Source organism: Galleria mellonella, unplaced genomic scaffold (assembly GCF_026898425.1).
Source record: "Galleria mellonella isolate WM207_F2 unplaced genomic scaffold, CSIRO_AGI_GalMel_v1 utg57, whole genome shotgun sequence".
NCBI lineage: Eukaryota > Metazoa > Arthropoda > Insecta > Lepidoptera > Pyralidae > Galleria > Galleria mellonella.
The window spans coordinates 8,016,235-8,038,986 of record NW_026442119.1 but is presented as its reverse complement, the minus strand read 5'-3'; the positions used below and the strand labels follow the sequence as shown (position 1 = coordinate 8,038,986).

The following is a 22,752-nucleotide window of genomic DNA, read 5'->3' as shown; positions in this document are numbered from 1 at the left end:
AACTAATAATGACATAATTACAATTAAGTAGAGCTTAGATGAGATAAAAAAAAATCGTTTTAGAAAATATAGTTTTGAATTGGTTGGTCTTGATTTTGAGACGTAAATGTTTGAAGAAGAAAGTTTGTCATCACAAGATGAAAAATTTCAATTTGTTTGTATTGCGTTCGCAACTGGCTTCAAATGCAACATGTGTTGGCGGAGTATTTGAAAAAGAATACGTATAGGCTTTAATTAATATACTTTCTATCTAAATTTATAAAGAAATATTATGAACATTTTCATTATAATATAAATTTGTTTCATTTAGAAGTATTTAATTACTTTCTTTAGACAGTAACATTTAGAAAGTTTGATTTATTGATCGAGTAACCATTATTTCCAATTATGATAATAGTCTTATGATAATGAATGATTTCATACAACGAAAATTCGGTCTAATCTAATAAACAACAGTAGGTGTTTTGTAGTTTACTTTGTTAATCATATTATTAGCAAAATATTCCATGGCTTCTGTATTTTGCCAGTTGTAATGTTTCGTTTTGACGCCCTGTATATTTTGCAGTTTGCACCTATTTAACATTGAAGAATAGATGGAATGAATTGGATAAAATTATAGTTAAGATGAAATCTAATATTGTAAACGCAAAAGATTCTAAAGATGTTTGGATATCTGTTAGCTCATAATTCTTTAAATTTGTTACGATTACTAATCAGATCCATCATGTTCTTTATTGAACACATACCTACTTTTTATTCAGCCATTGTTGAACTTTATGACATAAAGATCTTGAAGATGTTGCAATTACTATACCCATTAATTTCACTGCTCTTTTGTTATGTAAGATTGGAGCATAGTAATAAGTCAGTAAGCTGGCTAAACAACTATTAATAAGCGAGACGGAGGTCCCATCAACTTAAACAAATTCCCTCGACTAAATAATTGTTGACAAGCGTTTTTTCTGTAAAATTTTTGATGAGATCATATAGATAATAGATTTTTGACCCATAAAAAACATCAATTTCAATCGCGGCAAAACTAGTTATTTTGATATCTAAACCGAACTAGATGATAAAATTCCTATTGGAACAATCTTCAGAATTCAGAATATGCAAACAAAATTTAAAATCAATATATGATCGGATTGAAAACTTCCACATTCTTTTTTGAAGTTGGTTAAAACTATTCCCAGTATGTCATCAAAATACAAAAAGTACCTAGGTAGACAAATTTGTTTTCACAATTATAATATCCTAGCTATATTAGGCGGCACGTAAATTGATATTACCCTATGCAAAAATATTATTAAAATATGGAAATCATATTTCGATAATTATTGTGTGATTGAAAATTTCGGGTGGGATTTGAGCCCGTTTGTGGATTATTTAATCTCGGCCAGATTATTCTAAATATGAATATTGAATATGGTCCACCTGTGTACCACACATTGAGATCTGTCTATATATTGTAGTTAACATACATATTATATTTTTAATGGTACTAGTAGTGAAACAGTCATGAAGTTTTTAAGAGCGTTCATGTCGAACCTGGCATAAATGGAATTGCGTCAATCACAATGTCGAGATTTATATAATATGTTTAATTGATTATTCAAAAAGGGTTAGCAAAAGTTTCACAGATCTCCGACTGTGCCATACTTCGGCAAGTTTCGTTCTGTACTTACTAAAGAAGAGAAGAGAGAATAGTTACCTTAATATATATCCACCCATACAACACATTTTATTTTACATTTCAAATTGAGTGTGAAATAAAAATCTTGTGATTGAATTTAAAATTATATCAGTTATCCGAAGCGCAGATAGTACAGTCTCGTAAGCTCCGTCGAAGTCCGGGATCTCTGAGGGACTTAGTAGTTATAACAAATGGAAACTGTAAGAGTTGGTCGGGACTTATTTATGGTGGCATTGCGGCATAAATACACCACAGGATTAAAGTATTCAGCAGAGTAGGAAATATTGCGCTGTGTGCTTTTCTACGGGCCTGTACTCCCCTAAGTGTAAAAGTTTGGTTTTGTGTACAGCGAAGATGTAAGGCCCTAACATTTATTTAGGTACGATACAAAGTTCTCATATCTTGATAAACCTAACACATTGATCATGTATCTATGTGCTCATTGAGATTCCAGTCAGGATATTTGTTTTTATATTAGAGTCGTCTTTATTAATATTATAAATGCGAAAATTAATGACTCAACTAATTATGTTAGCAATATAATATTTTCTACATACAGAAGTATTTTTAGGGTGTAGAAACTGTCTGATTTTCAAGTAGCTATAATAAAGTTGCTGTCCGTCAATAACTTCCAATCGCTCGTACGAAGTAATATGTATGTAATGTATGTATTTATGTAATAATATGTAATAGTATGTTACTATAAAATTACTAACTGCCTTCGTTTTACCATATACATTATTTCTAAAACTATATATGAAAATATATCGTACTACAATTATTATATTCTATTGCCATCTTGCAACCCTATTGCGGCATATAAAAATTGGGATTAAACAACAGGGGTCAATCGTAAAAGCGTGAATTTGTATGTATTTTTAATGCTAAATCATAATAAAAGAAAAATAAAATAAATTGTCAAAAAAATTTAAAAAAAAATTTAGGAGTGGGTCACCCTTATCATTGAGAGGTACGAAAAATAGATGTTGGTCGATTTTCAGACCTACCCGATATGCACACAAAATTTCATAAAAATCGGTAAAGCCGTTTCGGAGGAGTTTGGTAACAAACACCGCGACTCGAGAATTGTATATAAAATTATAATAGGTATATGTGTATATGTTTTATTTTTTTTTTATTTTAATTAAGCAGTTAAATGCAAAAGTAAATTGCTACATTATAATGAAACACGACAAATCTATACTGAACCTATTTGAATCATGTTTATCTATGACGGATTGTGCCGTAGTTATTGAACATAATTTTATAGTTTCATATTTTTTTTACAGTTGACTTAAATTTAATTCGAGGTTACAAAATTACTGTTATTATAAAAATGAACCGTGTTATTGTGTTTTTGTGGATCTTGCAATCTTTGTTTAGTAATTGCAGCGTTGACAAAGTTATTCATCATTGTTTGATGATGCAACCAATGATGGAATCAATCTGAAATGAAATATTTTCGAAAAAATATATGTTTTACTGCCGCTTATATTTTATGTCAGTAGCTAAACATATAATGAAAAAAAAAAGAAATAAATAATATTATTTTTATACACAAAAAGGGAAAAACAACTCATTTTTAATTTTCATTATTCAAATCAGTAGTAATGAGTGTGATATTATAGTAATTGTATTAAATATTTAGTTCTAAAAATGCTTGTAATCTAATTTTTAGCATGTGCATAGCGTGTATCCAGTTTATACAAGATTTCTCATAGTTTCTTATTAGGTATTTTAATTTTAGGTAAGCTTATTCTATACAAATATACACATACATACACACTAATATTATGTACATAAGCAGCCTTACACATATAACAATAGTGGTAAATACCTAGTGTAGCGAAAATAGTTGCGGGGCGACGCATAAAAACTAGATTAAGAGTTAAGGATAGCTCTCTAGATAACACTTGAAATCCACCAAGTATTACAAATATCTAATGAATGATAATGAATAATACCAAATAAAATACGTGATATTATAAAAACAGGAACGCTTGATATATCTACATCTATAGTTTCAAACGTAGATGTAATAGGTCTGTTTCAATAAATCATAATAAAAAGTTAACCAAGTTTTATTACAGAAAAAAAAATATCCGTATAGGTCTTCGATTTAGTTCTATCACATTACAGACAGTAGAAAAAAAATAGACTTTTATTCCCGTTTAGTTCGACTATTTGTAGTAGGTATTATTTTAATAGACCTAAACGGACAAAAAGTTAATTTTTTGTACGTTTATTTTTATTTTACGTGTATGAAAATAAATTTAGTCCTATAATTTTAATAGAACTATATACCCAAAAATTTGAAGATCCAAAACAGACAAAAAGTATTACTTTTTGCTTTTAATGAACGCTTTTATAAGTTTTTCTTATATGTATTATTTTGGGGAACTAACTCTTCAAAATCACAGATTATATCTCTCTGAATGATATTAGTAATAAATGCAAACATTCAATTAAATAATAGATTTTTTATTTATGCTAGTATAGCACATCAACAGACTGTCTTATGTTAATTTATAAATATAATTAAAAACAAACGATTTTTAATTGCATTAAGTTTTATTGAAACCAACTATAGTTTCTGCTTTATTCAATATTATTTAGAAGTAACATCCTATTTATTGGCTGGTTTAGTTCTGTTACTTTGTATTTATAAGTACATCATATTTTGCTTTAAAGTATGATCTACGGTCACGTAACTAGGTAATCTCGAGTTTTTTTGTCTGCGCCTTAGTCACGGTGTGCAGCAAAAACTTAGCCTTGAAGCTTCTAATGTTTTTACACGTGATTGTTACAGTATGTATGTACCTTTGAGTCCGGTTTATGATGGGTATAATAAGTATGTTCTTAATGTGAAGGTGCCAATTATTGTGTACCGCATAAATAGTAAATACTACCTACATTAATAAATTATCAAATATTTTGGAGAGATTTGGTTTTATAATAAATTATTATTTTTTGTAATAGTAAGAATATTTATTTTACCGATTAAGCTCTTGTTTACTAATATTCCAAGTCTAATAACTAAGTTGTATTTAGTTGTAAATGGGCGAGACTTGGAATTTTGTGTGTTATTATTATTCTAGCATGATTTTAAAATATAAGTAAGCTAAGTTTATGATTTATGTTAGTTCATTATACATATTTTATCACTTGTGTCATAATATTGTCTACATAACTGATTGAAATATTGCGAAAAAACGCAACGCTCTGATTTGGACATCAAACTTGCAAAGGTTGGCACTCAAATTATTATAAAGTGTTTAGTTGTCAGTATAGTTTGTTAATTCGCCTGTATATTTCTCAGTATTTTCGCTGATTTTGAACGTATTTTGAAGATTATTTCTTTAAAACGAAACGCTTCAGTTTCATACTGATCACATTCTGTCAAGATTGAATCAGTTTCGAATATGGTCCACAAAATCATACGTTGTAATTTATCCTACCGCATGTTACGGCAAGAAATAGGTCGTTCTACTGAAATACGTGCACATGACTGATATCATCCATCTAGTCTTCAATTTAGATAATTCTGGTTGTTTATTACTCTGACTAACAGTTTTAAATGGTTTCACACCACCCACATGGATGCAATCGGCGCTCTTTGACATTTTATAATAACTATTTTTATATGTCGCGTTGTAAAACCTATTCTATGTTTTTGGATTAATATATAATATAGCTTGCTCGCATTGTAATTAATTACAATTTGTTATCAAGGACAAGTTCAAGTTGTTTAGGAGTATATAGAGTAAGAAGTATTTTTAAAACTATGACACATCAAGCAACGTAGAAATTGCTAAATTAATTTCTAGAGCAAATTATTAATTAAGGAAGTACTTACAATAAAATAATTTTATGTTTTAAACATGCAATCTTTTAAATTTTAAATTGAAGTTGGAGATGTCAACCGTGATTGCTAGTTTAATCATTAGAAACAATTAGATTGTTATTTTATATTGTTTTTCTTAATGAAATGAAGGTTAGTAACGTATATTAATTCGGTTGAGCGGTTGCTGTTTGCCGTATATAAATGTTTCTTTTTGATACTTTATAATGTGTTCGTATAGATTGATATTTACTTAACAACAGCAACACAATTTAGGTATTAATATCTGATAGATAGTATTGGGGCTTATCTGTAGTTCAAAGGGAATTTTGATTGTAAAGGGAATCGCTTGAGAATACTTATCTTTTATTAATCAAAGAGGATTTCAACTTTAATTAAATTGAAATTAAGTAAAATCGGATAATTTAAAACTAGAATAAACGTTCTTGAATGTAATATTTTTAAAGATTCCGGCTGCCTATAAAATTGTTATTTAAGTTAAAAAAGAGTAAGATTCTAATTATTTTTGTTTCGTCTCTAAAGTAAAATAATTTTTTCTTTTCTTTTCAGAAGTGGTTTACAAGCAGAGGATCAAGTTACACGAATGCTAGTAGAAGTGCTCAAGCACTGAAATCTCGATAAACATTAGAATTATAAATTCTTTAAATAATTTAAATTCGCGAGTCAATTATCAAGCGTACCGCAACAAGCGTAGTGCTGCGCTGTTGTCGATACGCCGATACCGGTACCGCGTCGCACCGCGCGCGGTTCATCGCCTGTCGCTGCAATAGTCGGTGCTTGCCGGAGTCACGTGACTCGGCTTGCACGCCCCGCCACAGCCGTGGATAACCTCGGCCAGAGCCCCCTCCCGGTGAAGAGGCTGCACGAAGCGCTTCAGAGTGCGCAAGTGAAGCGCCAGCGGCTCTCCCCTCCGTACCCCGCACCCCCCACTTCCCTTCATCCCATTCACCAACTCGCGGTGCACCAACATATCAAAGTGCAGCAGAGCATAGTGCAACAAAGCATCGTGCAGCAGCACCAATTGAACCTGGCCCATCAATCGCTGCAAAACCTGCAGGCGCAGCAAAGTCTGCAGGCGCAACAGACCCTTCAGGCCGCGCAAAGTCTTCAAGCGGCTCAAAGCCTGCAAGCGGCTCAAGGTCTGCAGACGGCTCAGAGTCCTGCGGCAACGGGCGGCGCAGGCGTGCAGCAGGCGGCAGGAGCGACACAAGGCGCGCTGGTGCCGCCGCAGCAGCCTTCGCCGCGAGCCGCATCACCCCAGCACAAGAATATGGAGCTGGCGCTTTGTCAAAGTATGGACTCCGTTAATACCGCCACCACTGAGGAAGAGGTAAGTCCTTAGATGTAGAATTAAGTAATGATTTAAAAGGTATCTGGTAAACCGAGCTTACATGACTTCATTATTTCTGTCAACATTGTGTCTCTTGAAATTTATACGTGGCGTTGCTTTTTAAGAATTCCAGAGAAGTAAATAATGTAACAATAGAAACTATAATAATTTTGCTTTTGAAGAGAACTTAATGTATCGTCTTTACGATTTGTCATCATACAATTGTAGAGTAATTCCAAAGAGGTGCGACTCCGTAGCTGTTACAATGGGGAAAACGTTCGGATATACAATAAGTATTCGCTAACACAATAAAAGGAAATTTTCCTCGCGACGATGGCAGCTGCGAAACGAAAGATTATATTATTTAAGTGTGGCATTATATTTCAGTTCCTATTTCATTCATGTGAAGGTTGTATTTTGGAATCGGTATCGAAATGTCAAAGGCGGCTCTGGGGGCCATGCGGCGCCATGTCACTTCCGAACAGAATTGCGCGTTGTTTTCAGCTAACGTTTCGATACTCTAATTTAATTTTTGATTCTATTACCTATCGTGTGTGATATTTTATTTCTTCATTTATCTCTAAGTTTTGTTATATACTTACGGAATGTTTTTTTTGTATACCTTTATCTTAGATACAACAGTAATATTCAATAAAATAAAAATACTTAAAATTACTTCTTCCAAGAGTGAGACTAATTTTTTCAAAAACAATATGTAACAGGATAATCTATTAAAAACACATAATTTTTTTAATTTAATTATCATTTTATCGGTATTGTAATTCATGAAAATATCACAACAAAGTAATTCTAAAATAGCACCTCAAGATGAAACCGAGCAACAACCCTAAATAAAAAGCGATAAAACCCTCAGCGCAAACTACTGGGAGGCAACTACGAGAAGTGGGCAGCGGTTGTGTTAGCCGAGACAAATAGAGTGGATGTCGCCTCAACGCCTTTAGCCGATCCCGTAAACGGACAGATTTATAAATAGCTTGTTTTCTTACACAACTTGTTTTATTATCTAATAACTAGCTTAAGATTGCTTATAGGGTTACAGTAAATGTAACACGTTTGCTTATCTAAAGTATAAGTGTGTCTACATCCTTTTATACTAATATAATAACAATTCATAATACGAGTACAAATACTTCTTTTTCATAATGTATCTATAGGAAAATAACACAAGAAACAGTGTAAAGAAGATTAGTTTTTGGTCCAATCAAAAAACAATAAGAATATAATTTTAAAGTTATTATTTTGTTGTTATTATTTTTTTATTCTGTTGTCTATGGTACTATTCATGTGTTCAGGTTACCATTTTCCAGTAGATGGATCGTCAGCTTGTTTGTTATTCTAAGTTACATAAATAAACTTTCGTACTAAATATTATAAAAGATTCTAGTTCGAATTAATCTATCTGTCTGTCTGTCTCAACTCTATACCTTAGCTTTATAAATGATATCGCTTTGATATTTTTAAATATGATACTTCCTATATACATATATATATATATATATATATATATATATAGGTACTTCCTATTTTCATGTTACTAAACTTGTTAATGTTGTCGTGAATAATATTGACAAAAAATTTTAACCATGCAAATAAAAGTTTTAACTGAATAAGCAGATTTCGATTGCGGACATTTTCGATGTATCGACCGCATCATCATTAACATCAAGAGAAGTGAATTTAAGAGCATTCGATAAAGATACGTGAATGAAAGTTTGGAGAAAACAGATGCATCAGATAGAGGATAACATCATCTGGTGATCCACAGATCGCCTGCATATAAAGATTCAGAAACCATATCACAAGATTATGGCCTTTTCATCCCTACGAAATAAGCAGAAGCTTTATGTAGGGGTGAAGTCGTGATTACATATTATTTTTAATTGAATATTTTTACTCATTTATAGGTAAAATCACTTTTAGGTTCGAAATTTAAATTGAGGTCAAACACATATTCGATGTCATTTATGATTTTTAGTATTTAAAATTTCAAGGTATTTCACAAAATATATCTTGAATAGAATATTATTAAACTAGATGTTAATCAATTTAGGTTTATTGTTCAGGAAGTTAATGTTCATTACGAGCTTTAGTTAGAATTTAATTTATGCACTACAGAAGGGAGGGATTAGAGCTCTTTGCTCACATAGCGTAGATGCAGTCAATCAAACGATTATCGCTAGGTAAAGCGTGGTACAAATGCTGTAAGCATAGTACATACATAGTAACGCTATGCGTCATTATTCATATCATATTATTAACATATCCTGTTTTCTGTATCAACTTCGCTATTTAGTATTTACTACAATAAATTTTTAAGCAGAATTTTTTAATGCATCAATGAATTGGACTCTGATAATGAAACGGACATTTAATAATCTAGTAGAGATACTTGGAATTTATATATAAATAGTTTTTTTTTACAAATAAAATGCAAATAATAAAAACGTATAAAATTCTAAGGCTACTTTATTAAATCAAATTATATGAAAGCAACATTTTTAGTTAGTAGATGAAATAACACAAAGGAAATTGTCGGAAATATTGTAAGAATTTAGAAAAGGGATATCAAATAAAACTATTGCTGTGTTACATCATGTGTTTGTGAGAATTTCGTCTCACACAGACCATTGATTACATACAAAGTTTCGCTGGGGAAAAGTAACAAATCGAAATCGTTGCTAGGTCGAAATCGGTATTGAAACGAGTCACATAGTTGGTAAGAGGAGTTGATTTGGTTCCGTCTATATGTCTGAAAGGGCGCGGCGGCGGCGGCGGGTTCGGCGCGACGGCAGGCGCCGGCTTGTCTGGCGCCTGCTATAGTTGTCTATTTTCATCCGATAGTACATTGTTTCCTTGTTTTATTAATGTAAGGATTCTTTTAAACATGTATTTAATTATGAAGAGTTTGTTTTAATATTTTATAGTGATTTCATTGTCAGAAGTTTCGCAAGTTAAACAATCTCGACAAACAACGTGACTAAGTTAATGTGGTTATTTTTAAGATTAAACTATTTTAGAGTATTATTTGGTTAATGTATTCACTATTTTCTTTAATTTTGTTCAAAGGGCAGCTAGAGATTGCCATTTATATGGTTTACTATATTAAAAAAAATATGGGTATGTCAGAGTAAATATCTACTTTAATGAAAGTAATATCTGTCTTGTTTTCTGTAAAAGCAGGCCAAGTAAATGAATATTGTTATACTTGATTTTAAATATTTTTTAACTTATATACAAAGGTAATTTAAAACCTCTGAGCGAAAATAGAGTCAACACATTTGTAAATATTAAATCATTGAATACTTTGTTAATTTTAAATATTAAATAATTTTGAAATCCATTGTTATTATAATATTCTAACAACCTCACGAACAAGTTCTGTAAGATCTTCAGACTGGTTGCAAAACCAATCGCGAAATGTGTGCACCAACTTACAGACAGTACTGATATGGCTTCCCGAAACCTGTAACCGCTTTTCACGAGAGTTCGTTCACATTTTTGTTTATAAAAGTTTCCACTCAACTTTTTATCGATTTTATTCTTCAGTATTCCTACGACTTTGTACATTTGTTACAATTGAATTTATTTACTAATTGAATTGATTTATTAATGTTTTTATTATCAACATAACAATTTAATAAAGTTTATTAAATTTAACGTATACTGTGACACCCAATTAGTTATGCCTAAGAATTGTGGTTGGTTACGAGAACTAACATGATATTATACATTGTGTCAAAAATATTACAGTGATTATATTGCATATTTATTATACATAAGATTACATACTTGCATAATATACTGACAAAAAATAGGTGTATTTAAAAATTAGGTAATTTACATATTATATAGTTATTAATAATATAATTTATCATATTATTTTTACACCATATATATTATGCTTTATATATAATTTTTATAGTTATTTTCTCTTTCCGGTTTTGCAAGAATGATTGAAAGAAATCTCTTCAAGAAATATGTCCGCCTGTGTACATTTTTGTTATATCCTAATATCTATATTGAAAGTATATGTATAAAAGCATATAAATAAATATATTTCTCTAATTAAAAAAATATTAAAGATTATTTGATTGGAACTGTTACCATAACAATTTATTAATAAATAATGTACACATTTTTTAATATAATAATAAAATGTTGAGAAAACATAACAAGGAAGATTAAGATAAAAGCAGTGAAAAAAACTGAAAAGAACAAAACACTTATAGGGGATATCGCCACCGTGCTCGAAAATCCCTTAAGTATCCGCCAATAATACGGAGATCGAACGAACATCTCCATGGAGCGAGGAAATTATTACCTCGCTCAGTTCAATCGTGGCGACATTCTCTCTCAAACGATTTTAAAAGAAGAATTTCCGCAGACTGGAATATAGACACCTCGGCCGTTTCAACAGTTTGTCCACCTAATTTGTTCGTCCGCGCTCAACTGTAAAAACAAATAGCTGCTCCAGAGTTTTCCCTTGTAGAATGAAAAGGACAGCTATATATCTTAACTAGATAGATGAAAGAGATAGTTTTCCAGGCTTCCACTGAATGAACGATTGCTGTTTACGTTCAAGCTTTTGTCTAGTTTGGTTCGTGTCTTGTTTGATGAGTGTTGCGAGTTCCTTTGTCCATTAAGAGAGTAATAATTAATCGAGCTTTAGCTAATGTTGCCTGGCTTGGGTTACTTGTACAAAACTTTTAATTGAATTTCATTGGTCGGTTTTGGCTTTTTGACGGGGGCGAATTGCGGCTTTACAAGTATTTTTAGGTAACGCTTTTCCGAAGTTTCGCTTATGAATTTACCTGAATTGGTATCTTTAAAGTGGAAGTTACTTTAGAATTCTTTGAGTTGATGAAAAATATAGCGCCGTGAAAATTTTATATGCGCACTATAGGTTTAAAACTTTTTTTTTTGCACTGTATTAGTTTAACATGGTTATTTATTATTTTCTGTTTTAAAAAAATACATTACAAATTAGATTAGGAATAACGACGTGTATAATTAATCATTTAACCATTTGGCTAATGTATTTATGATGGACTGTGGTAAAATCATTTAAAGCTGTTTGCAGTGAACTAACCACGTAAATGCATGCACCTGCTCAGTGCACACCCTACCCAATAACTGTTTTCCGATGCGCTGAGCACCGCCTCTCTATCGCTTTTGCACCTCGGATTACCGGCGATCGCCCTCCGAACGTAAAAAGTGCAAAATGTAGCCGTTTGATGTTTTTAAGTCCCAAAAAGGAAATTTAAAACCAAAGAGTTAATTACCTATGTCGTTCAGCGAGTCGAGTTTTATTGCTTATTTTTAGAGTTTCACATCTCAATTGAGGCCATTTCATCGCCAAATGTTCGATTTATTTTTATCTACATATTTAAGACCAATTTTGTAAGTTTAATGCTTATTTGTATTATGTATCAATAACAGTTGTGATGGAAATGGTCGCATTAAATATTTGTTTTATTTATTATTACTTATAGCGAAATGAATGAGTAGTAATATATATTTTATGACGTTTATGGGCTTGTTTTTATTCTTAGGCTCTAGTATACTATTTTAACGGATGATGGATTTTAACTATATTGTAACTTATTTTTGTCCTTATAATTATTATGTAGTACAGAGTTATGTTTTCGATGTGATAAATAGAACAAATTGGACATTGTAAATAGCTATATAGAATCTTACTGTTGCTTGTTATACTCGTATTGTAATTCAATAACAGAATATAATATTTTCATCAGTGGAATATTTTCCTTTCTAATAATTATTCCATCATAGATGTGAAGTAATTAAATAGCTTTGCCGCATTAGGTATTTATTGAGCATTGTGTAAGTAATTTGGCAGCTGGCCAAGGAACCTCGTGCCTCTATAAAGTTTTACGTATTTATACATATTAATTCACTGGTATTGTTATGTTGTTGTCGGGAATTGTATGTTAATGGATTATTCACATGACACAAATCGATTTACTTCATCAATATAATTTATATGGGTGATCCTAAAAGTAAATCTATCAAAACACATAAATCAGCTCATGAATAGGACTAATTAATAAATAATTATGTGTGTACATCTAAATATTATATAATTCGAACAGTAAAATGTCCTTTTATTAATTCGGCTAAAGCAATAGACATGCGGTTGAATAAAGGCTTATACAGACAGAATCGAGGAAGTATAATCATAAATGCAAGACGAAAATCGCATTGTGAGTGTAAAATCGAACTCGAATGTCGCCAGGCGAAAGGCTCTTTGTGCGCAATCAACGGACCCTCGATTGTTGTTAACTTTTTGTGCCTACTACCATGCGCAGAAACATCAGCCAAGATAATATCTTATATCTATATAAGTAGACGTGTGTGATGTTTAACACCCAATCGTAATTTTGAGATGACAATGTTATAAAATTTATTGTCCTTGTGACTAGTCTTTTTTACGCCTGATTAAAATTTTCATTTTATATCAATACCTATTAAAACTATAAATTGACCGTATCTGTACACATAAAAATGATTAACAATTTTTTTATAAAATTAGGCGTAGCTTAATACTTGCAATATATAATTAATTAGGCACATAAAATTCTCTTTATCCTGGTAAAATGGCTGATTCTTATTTTAAAATACAAAAATACATTCTGCAGATTACGATGACCATGATTAGTTTTTTTCTTGCATCATAATTTTTCTAGTTATTATCAGAAAATTTTCATGATATACAAATTAAAAAAGAAAAATGTCTCACAAATAGGTATTTAATTAAATTTTCTTAATGTTCTCCTACAACAAAATGTTCAAGTAAAAAATGTATGGGGTCTTACGAAACGCGTTGTCGTTGAAGATTTCAATTACTCCTCAATTTCGTCACGCATGAGAATAACATCAAAATGTCTTTTTTATGCTAGTATTTTTTATTACAAAAGAAAGTACACTCTGATATTTTGGTCACGTTCCAAATTTCCAAACTTTAATCTCGGTTATTTTGTTGAAAGAAAATTGAAAGTAAGTTTTCAAATGAAGTTATTCATTGTGGCGAGGATATTTTGTAATTGGTTGAAACATGGTTCATTAAGTAAATAATTAATAAGAAAAGATACAGAAAAAGTTTACTTTCTAACATAATTGTTGTTCTTTCTTTTCTTTTATCTTAAAAATGTTTAATAAAATGTTAATTTCTGTTGAATTATATTTAATTTATCAATCTATGGAGAGTAGAAAATCTTTTCCACATTATACAATATTGGTTATACTTTAAAATTGAAAGAAATTAAAACTGGCTTGTATAATTTTAATGCATCTTTCGCTTTCGTTTATTTAAATTTTATCAATTCAGTATTTTAGCTGCATCTAATCTATCGGCAATCATTGAAATGTCAGTTGCACATTTATAAATAGGAATTACAGTTATTTTCAAGTTTGTGATTTCAATTAGTTGGAGAAAAGTTGCAAAATTGCAATTTGTCAAGGGGATTCATAGTAACTCGCCTACCCTTGAATAATTTTCGTTTATTATAAATTGAAATTGATAGTTTTGAGACTTGTATCATTTGCTTTTTGCAAATGGTGCTCCATGATAGTAAAACTCATATTTTAATTCAGTCACACTTTACATAAATACTTATGTACTTTGTATTAGTTTGAAGAACAGGTAATTAATAAGGTAGTACTAATTAACCTAAGAATTATTTCGGATCGTTACTGAAAGTAATGGATACATATGAATTTTTACATAAATATATTTTGATCTATAACTTCATTGAAGCCCCTTTTTATTAATTTTGTCGAGAAGTCCAATTTCTTCGTTTGCCTAGGACGACCATAGACTAAAGTTAAACATGACTGGGTTTAATATTGTTCAGAGTTTGATGACCTAAAAATATAAGGTAATATTACGATTACTAAATTCTGAGACGTATACCGTAAATTATAAAATATATAGGTATTTTAAGAGACTTTCCAAAATGGAAGAACAAAATTCTTTGTTTTTTGTGATTATGTTACATTATGTTGTTAATTCTGAATCGGTTTTCACAAGTTTTTAAGTAACCGGATATCAAATATTTTCAATATATCTACCTAATGTATTAGGTACTCGTTATGGGCGCAGATTACCTCAGTATAGTCTGTTATGTCAGAAGGATCTGGTATCTCTACATATGAGTAGAATAGGCTAGATTAATACATGACAATTTTCGTAGTAACTAAGCGATAAGAGACATCTTGTTCGGGCCAATTTCCGAAATGAACTGAATGTAACAAACAAGTAAACAAACTTATTTTTACATTTATAATATTGGTAAGTATTTGTGCCTTAGGTCCTTTTATCCCGTATTTTGAAATGCGTGGTAAGGTTGATTCTCACTTTAGATGCGTAGTAAGTAGTTCTCCCTGTGGTGTAGAACTACTACGCAACTAAAATGAAAACACAATGTCTTTGTTACCTTTTTCATCCCCAGGCTGTCGTAAAAGTTGACTAGGGGAACCAACCACGATACACTAGTGCAAGAGAAGGAAAAATGTAAATAAAAGCAAAATCGACTGAAGCTGTTGGCAGCGTGATGATAGTAATATCTTTTTTCAGTTAATAAGTTTTTCTGTCATTATTTTGAGTAGTCACCATATTACCTACGAGTATACGTGAGTTACAATACAGGCGTTATTATGTTTATACGTGAATAGCAGCACATTATCATCTATGTTTACTAATGTTTAATCGCAGTGGTTACCGTTTTCCATCTGCTTCTATTAGACTTTAAAGTTACTGGCTATTTTTAGTAGCACATTTAATGCCGTAGGTGTTGTGGGTGACCATGGGCGGCGGTAGTCAGTTACCATCAGGTGAGCCGCATACTCGCATTACCCCTTGTGTTGTAAAAAAAATCTTTTATCCTTTTTTTGTTCTATATTAACCTATAAAAGAATGCACGCAGACGTTTACCAAGTCCATGCCCAAACACGGTAATTTGCAATCATGCTCCTCAACAAATTAAGTTCTTGCTCCGATGTGGTCACGTACGGGCTCGTTTTGTTTGGAATACGAAGGAGCTCATCGGTCTTGCTAGTTAAGCGCTGAAGCGTGCTTTTATTACACGAAGGCGCGCGCCGCGTCCGGGCGACACTTGAATATTAAAACCGTCGCCACTGGGTCATGCATATTGTCGCACCAATAATAACCAGCGGGTCGTACAATTCGATTTACGCTCTCCTGAATGTGTTTCATGTTTTTTTCTCTTGTCATCATTTCTAGTCGTATAATTTTTGTCTTGTATTGTATGAGTTGTACAATGATTTACGTTAGTCGCATTTAGATTTACGTCGTTAGTTGAAGTTATGCACTAAACAGCCATTTCCTTTAGAACTCTGTAAGAGCCGGTTGTTTTCTGCATAACTAACTCAAATTTCTATTGAAAACTCAACTGCGCTTCTAGCGGATAGCTTCGGAAATTTAGATTTTTATATAAAATTTATGTAATGATTTTTTTTTTTAATATTTGTAGAACTCACATTAGGCACTCTGAACAATAATGGTTATATTTTAATTGTAAAAATAGCCGAGTTAACTTACATTTATTTTCGAGAATATTTAACTACGAGTATATTAGTCATTATCCAGAATCTTTAATCATAAGGAGGCATGACACAAAGTCGGATCTGGCAGCATAATAATACTCATAAGTACATATAGGTCAAACTGATTAGTTTTACAACAGAAATATAATTGTAATTATGAAACTTAACAAAAGATAAAAGTTACGTATTACAATATGTTTTGTTCGGTTTAAAATTAAGATTAAAACACAATATATTAAGTATTATTATTGTTATGTTAACATACTAATAGTTGTAAATTACTTATTATTATAATACTTATTTATTAATAAGCGAATACTATATCAGTGTAAATGTAATAACATGAAATGTTAAGAGAAATATTAATATTCTACAAATTTTACGTCACAATTTATTACGTAAGCATATTATACGGTGGAATTACCACCTTTCCACGTTTGAATTCTTTTGTTTGGTTTTCTAATTAGAAAATTACAGGCGTACAACGTATTTGTTTACAATTCTATATATTCTCAATTTAATATTTACGCAAAGGAGAATATTAATTAACATTGCAATTGTTGGTATATTAATAAATTTTCTAAGAATCGATATTCATTTATTAATAATAGTAATAATTAATTTATTTTCTCTTCATAATTCATCATAATTAAATTCAATGAGATATAATTATAACCAAATACAAATAACCAAATTATAAATATAGGAGAGACTGGTATCTGAGATAGGTATAAGAATACCTGTATTACAAGTCATTAGGGCCTCACTTCATAGGGTTACCTCCTATGTACCTATTTGTAATATAATATAATGTAGTATATTGTTTAAATATAACACGTACATCTTCTTCTTGGTCTATTTATTTTTTAATTTACATTCTTTACCGTTATCTTTATATCAATACTTATAATAAATCTGTAGAGAGGTCAGTTCTGTACATGAAATATTTTTCCAAAATAACTATCAGGGGATAATTAGTGATCGATACTGATGCCAAAAATGCAATCAGTAAAATATTTGTCTGTCTGTCTGTATGTTCGTTATAGAAATAAAAACTACTCGACGGATTTTAACGAAACTTGGTACAATTATTCTTCGTACTCCTGGGCAGGTTATAGTATACTTCTCATCACACTACGATCAATAGGAGCAGAGCAGTGAAGGGATATGTGTCTCTTACATCAAAACTACTGAACCGCGAGAAAGGACATAAGCTACTTATTTTACGAAAAACGACGGAAACGCGGACGAAGTCGCGGGCAACAGCTAGTATATACTAAAAACGTTATATGATAAAAATAACAAAAATATATATTAATGATAAAATATTAATTATGGCAACAGGAGATGTTTGAGGGATCTCTTCACCTTTATTGAGGGCAATCGATAGCATTCAACAACGCCTTTTAGTTTGTAATAACAAAATATTATATATGTACCTATATCTATTATATGTAATTTCCTTATTTATTGTCATTCATGTACATACCTAAGACATTGCTATGTATACCTTATAACCTAAACACCTGACATAGTTTTCTATGCCATGTGGTCTTGGTATAGACGACCACCCCTTGCTTTCCCGTGGGTGTCGGAAGATACGAGTAAGGAAACTTAATAGTCGCGGGATGGACAGAAGAGTCCCTTTTAAAATACCACGAAAACCTATCTGCAGTTAACAATTTGTCTGCCAAGCAGGAAAACTACTAGTAAAGCCACCCAACATTTAGTTATAATAGTTTAGTAGGGGAGAGTTAACGCTTGTTATAAAACCACGGGGCAAGCAGAGAAGTTTATTGATAATATTCAGTTATACAACTGAACATTTCAAAAAAGAAAACAAATCTATCCATAACTTCCACTTGTAATTAATAATTGGTAGACTTTAATGTCAATATATTTGTAAATGTCGACAGTAAAATTATATTAATTGTTATGAGAAAAAATAAAATAAAAAAATATTTCGAAAGAACGAAAATTGAATTATTTAGTTCTATGCCCACGCATGATAATACAGACGTAAGTAGTTCGACAATGTAAAGGTACCTTTCAATCCCTCGTTAGTCTCTATGAGTCCTCTCAATCGTCTATTATCTTTATTTGCGATGACATCTTAAGCTCGGTTGAGCAGATTATCTGCATTACGTAACTAAAATTCCCAGCTTTCAAAGACCCGGATGGCTTAATTCAACTTTAGTCAAGCACTGTCTTATAAATAGAAGAGATTTTTCATGGATTTACATTGTTTCCTTTTAGGTTACTAATGACGGATAAATTTAATACAACCTTTATTTATCTGGATTACTTTTCTCTTCCTCCTTTTATATAAATGAAAGAGAATTATTACGTACCCTAGCTGATTTATTGAGCAATATTATACAGCGTAATTAAACGTATACAGGATATTGCTTCTCGCTAAATTGATTCTAGGTTAACTGAAAGTACCCTATATGTTTTGATTTCCTTGCACATGTCAAAATATACGCAAACAGCCATATCTTTTGATTGCTTTGATCTATAAATTTGATATTTAGATAGCTTTAAGGGATTGTACACTTGTGTCATCATCATCAACAATTTCATCTCAGCAATAATCTGTCCACTGCTGAACATAGACCTCCCCACCTGCATCCACTGACTCCCTTCAATTTATTTGAGGTCGTCACTTCGTCTAGTGGGACTCTATCTCCGTCCTATGCTTGTGTATGATATGTTTCCTGAGAAAAAAGGTTTTCACGGACAGACAAACAGAAAACAAAGTAACCGTATAAGGGTTTCGTTTTTTCTTTTAAGACACAGAATCCTAAAAATATGACTTTTATATTATAGACTAAAATGTTGTACAATTTTATCACGACCTCCCTTTTTAAATATATCTTTAACATTTCTCATAATTTTATGATGTGTATAAAATATTTTTTCTAACAGTTATTGCTAACACTGATTTGTCTGAACAAACAAATGATAAACATGTTTTCCTCATTTCTGTTATTTATTAAAACGAAGGTAGAGCCAAAAGCATGTTTCATAAACTGTAACACAAGGTAACTGTCTAATATGTTCGACATTTTAGTACTCCCTGGACTCAATAATAATTATAAGGACAGTGTGTCAATGCTAATGTAGTTCAATTATATTCATATAATATTACCTTCATGCTGCATTGAATTTATGACTAATAAGGTACGTGACAGGGATGACAACTTTGCATTTGTTATAGTAATTTGAACAAGGGCGTGTTTAGGATAGTATAGGTTATTATATAGAAGAGAGATAGAATATCTCCAGAGATTTACGAAAAAGAGACTGTAAGGAATTTAGTTGCGTTTGTTCGGGTTCAGCCGTACTAGTGTTTCTACCGCCGTGCAGCTATGCTTATATGACCGTTTCGATCTATATGATATCAGATATATCTCGGACGTGGTTTATAAAACGACGACTTTACGTGCCTTCAGAGGCACGAATCGTGTGATACGAGTAACTAATAATTGTTAATTATATAAACATAAATTTCGAATATTTCTTCTCTTATCTAACGGAACTTCCACCATTTATATAACAAAGGAAATAATTTCCTTATTTGGATCACAATCCATTTTATCAAAATCTACTGGTGAAATTTTTGATGTATGCTGATACAGTGCTATCTATAAAAAATAGAACACAAAATAGATGTCTACGTTTGTCTGTTTTTACGCTAACATTTTCTAAAAAATGCGACAGATTTTTCCGCAGGCTTCACTGTGCTTTATATATATATATATATATATATTTTTTAGGACAGATTTGTACATAAAATTTACATCCATGTTAGGCCATGGCGGTTTGCTAATTTAGTACTTAACTAATCAAGATTATTTTTATATCTCAGTTAGGCTGTTATTTTATTGAATACTAGCGGCCCGTCCCGGCTTCGCACAGGTGGACATTTTTACATTTTAAAAAGTGGCCATTAAGGCTGCACACGTGACGGAAGCTTAAAAATGGAGTAACTTCTCCCGTTTTCCCAACATTTCCCTTTACTGCTCTGCTTATATTGATCGTAGTGCGATGAAAAGTATACTATAACCTGCCCAGGAGTATGAAGAATAATTGTACAAAGTTTCGTTAAAATCCGTCGAGTAGTTTTTGTTTCTATAACAAACAAACAGACAGACAGACAAAAATTTTACTGATTGCATTTTTGGCATCAGTATCGATTACTAATCACCCCTGATAGTTATTTTGGAAATATATTTCATGTACAGAATTGACCTCTCTACATATTTATTATAAGTATAGATAGATAAGTTACGCGAAAATTTTAGTACTAATTATGATGGTAAATTTTTACCCAAAAGACTGATATGATGATAATGATGAATGAGATGATAAGATATCTTGATTTATTGATAACTGTATCAAGATGGAAGTCGATTTTCCACCGACTTCAGAACTAAGGATTATGTTTTTACTGTATAACTCCATCAATTATAAATCGATTTGTAAAATGATTCTTTTTTTACCTAAAGGATATATTTACCTGTGTCTTATAGTTTTTTTTTCCAAATCGGTTCAGTAGTTGCTTTTAATTAAATTAAATTAAAAATTAAATTAAAAAAGATTAAAATAACTGGTTTTGCCATAATTGAAGTCTGTTTTTTGTGGAACACATTCTTAAAATATCTTGAATAAAAATCTTAAACAATTCTATTTTACTTGTAATAAATATTTCAACGTTATAAGTAACTTAGTGTAGGTGCTTTTAATTTGAATAACGTGCAAATGGTATGTAATAATAGATATAATTTTGCTGTCGCACGCAACTGATCGCAAGATTGCAATAATTAAAATGCGCCTTGCGTCATGTTCGATCAGCGTTTGATGACTAGAATGAGGTCATATCTCCTATTGAGATTAGTATTGTTTAGATCATAATAATGATTTAGTACGTGATATATAAAATAATCGACATCGATTTTAGACAAAGGGTTTGAATGTTTGTGACGATTTAAATGTTTAAAAACATGACTTCATGTTAATGACTGAAATTAGGCTTATCGGATACCTATATGCGACATACTGTTTTAATGGTTGTTTTTGAACTACAATTATCATCCAACTTCAAGGATTTCTTTTTATTGAGTAGGTATTATTTTATAATGTCCTTATTATTCTATTACAAATTTATATATTACTAAATGCCCGCCACTGGGCTTCGTACGGGTGTACTAATAAAAAAATGAGACCAAACAATGTGTAACTATCAGTTTCTTATCCTGTAGTACAATCGTAAACAATTATCATATTTTATTATTTAATAGACAACAGAAAATCTATTAAAAAGATAAACATGTTTAGAAAAACCTACTAAATTATACTAACGAAAAACACAGAAGGTTGCCATTCTTAATTTTTTTTTATACCACTGAGGTGGCAAACAAGCATACGGCCCACCTGATGGTAAGTGGTTACCGTAGCCTATGAACACCTGTAATACCAGAGGTATTACGCGTGCGTTGCCGACCCTGAAGAAACCTCTTTACCCCCCTTTTGAAGAACCCCATGCTGTAGTCTCTTATATTATTTATATGTTCACAGAATCTATAAAATTCGACGAATGTTGATCCCTGCAATAAACTTTTAAAAGATTTATTAGGTAATCGATTTATGGGATTAATATTCAGATGAGTACAACGGGCGGCGTTATTAATAATAGTGATGTATAGCGATTATTGAACGAGCGGGTACTGAATCTGCTGTGATGCTTCGAACTCACGTACGGTACCTGTTCACAGTGGGCTGGCTAAATAATTCTTTTTAATACTAGCTATTGCTAGCGATTTAACACGTATGGGATTAGACATGTACTCATTTGACAACATTTGGCCTGCAACATTTTGTGTATGTATAATACAGGATGTAATTAAAAAAAATATTAAAATGGTAAAATTAAAATATATTAGGACAGAAATTTCGAGAATCAAAATTTAAGAATAATTAAAATTATGAGCCTTTCATATCAAATTAACAATTCGTCGCGCCCTGTTAATAAGAAGGCTAAAAGTTATTTATTTATTTTTTATTGCACAATAAAGCTTTGTACGAATGTCGAGCTTAATGCCATATGACATTCTCTACCAGCTAACCATTAAGTAAACACAGAAAGTGTATGAAGGGCAGATGTGGTGAAAAATATGTGACAAAATGTTATTTGTCGTTTTTCGATCCGTATTTAGTGAAAATGTTCATTTTTAATCACTCACACTTACATTCATACAA

At 31.2% G+C, this 22,752-nt stretch overlaps 1 protein-coding gene across 1 annotated transcript in view; it reads left to right on the top strand.

Moving 5' to 3' along the window:
• Window positions 1-6,675: 6,675 nt before the first annotated feature.
• LOC113509875 (protein couch potato) overlaps window positions 6,676-22,752 on the top strand; it is a 217,961-nt gene continuing 201,884 nt past the window's right edge. Inside the window, exon 1 of the mRNA XM_052899420.1 lies at window positions 6,676-6,885. Coding sequence (XP_052755380.1) covers window positions 6,826-6,885 — 60 coding nt within the window. The 5' untranslated portion in view covers window positions 6,676-6,825. The remainder of the gene's footprint in view (window positions 6,886-22,752) is intronic.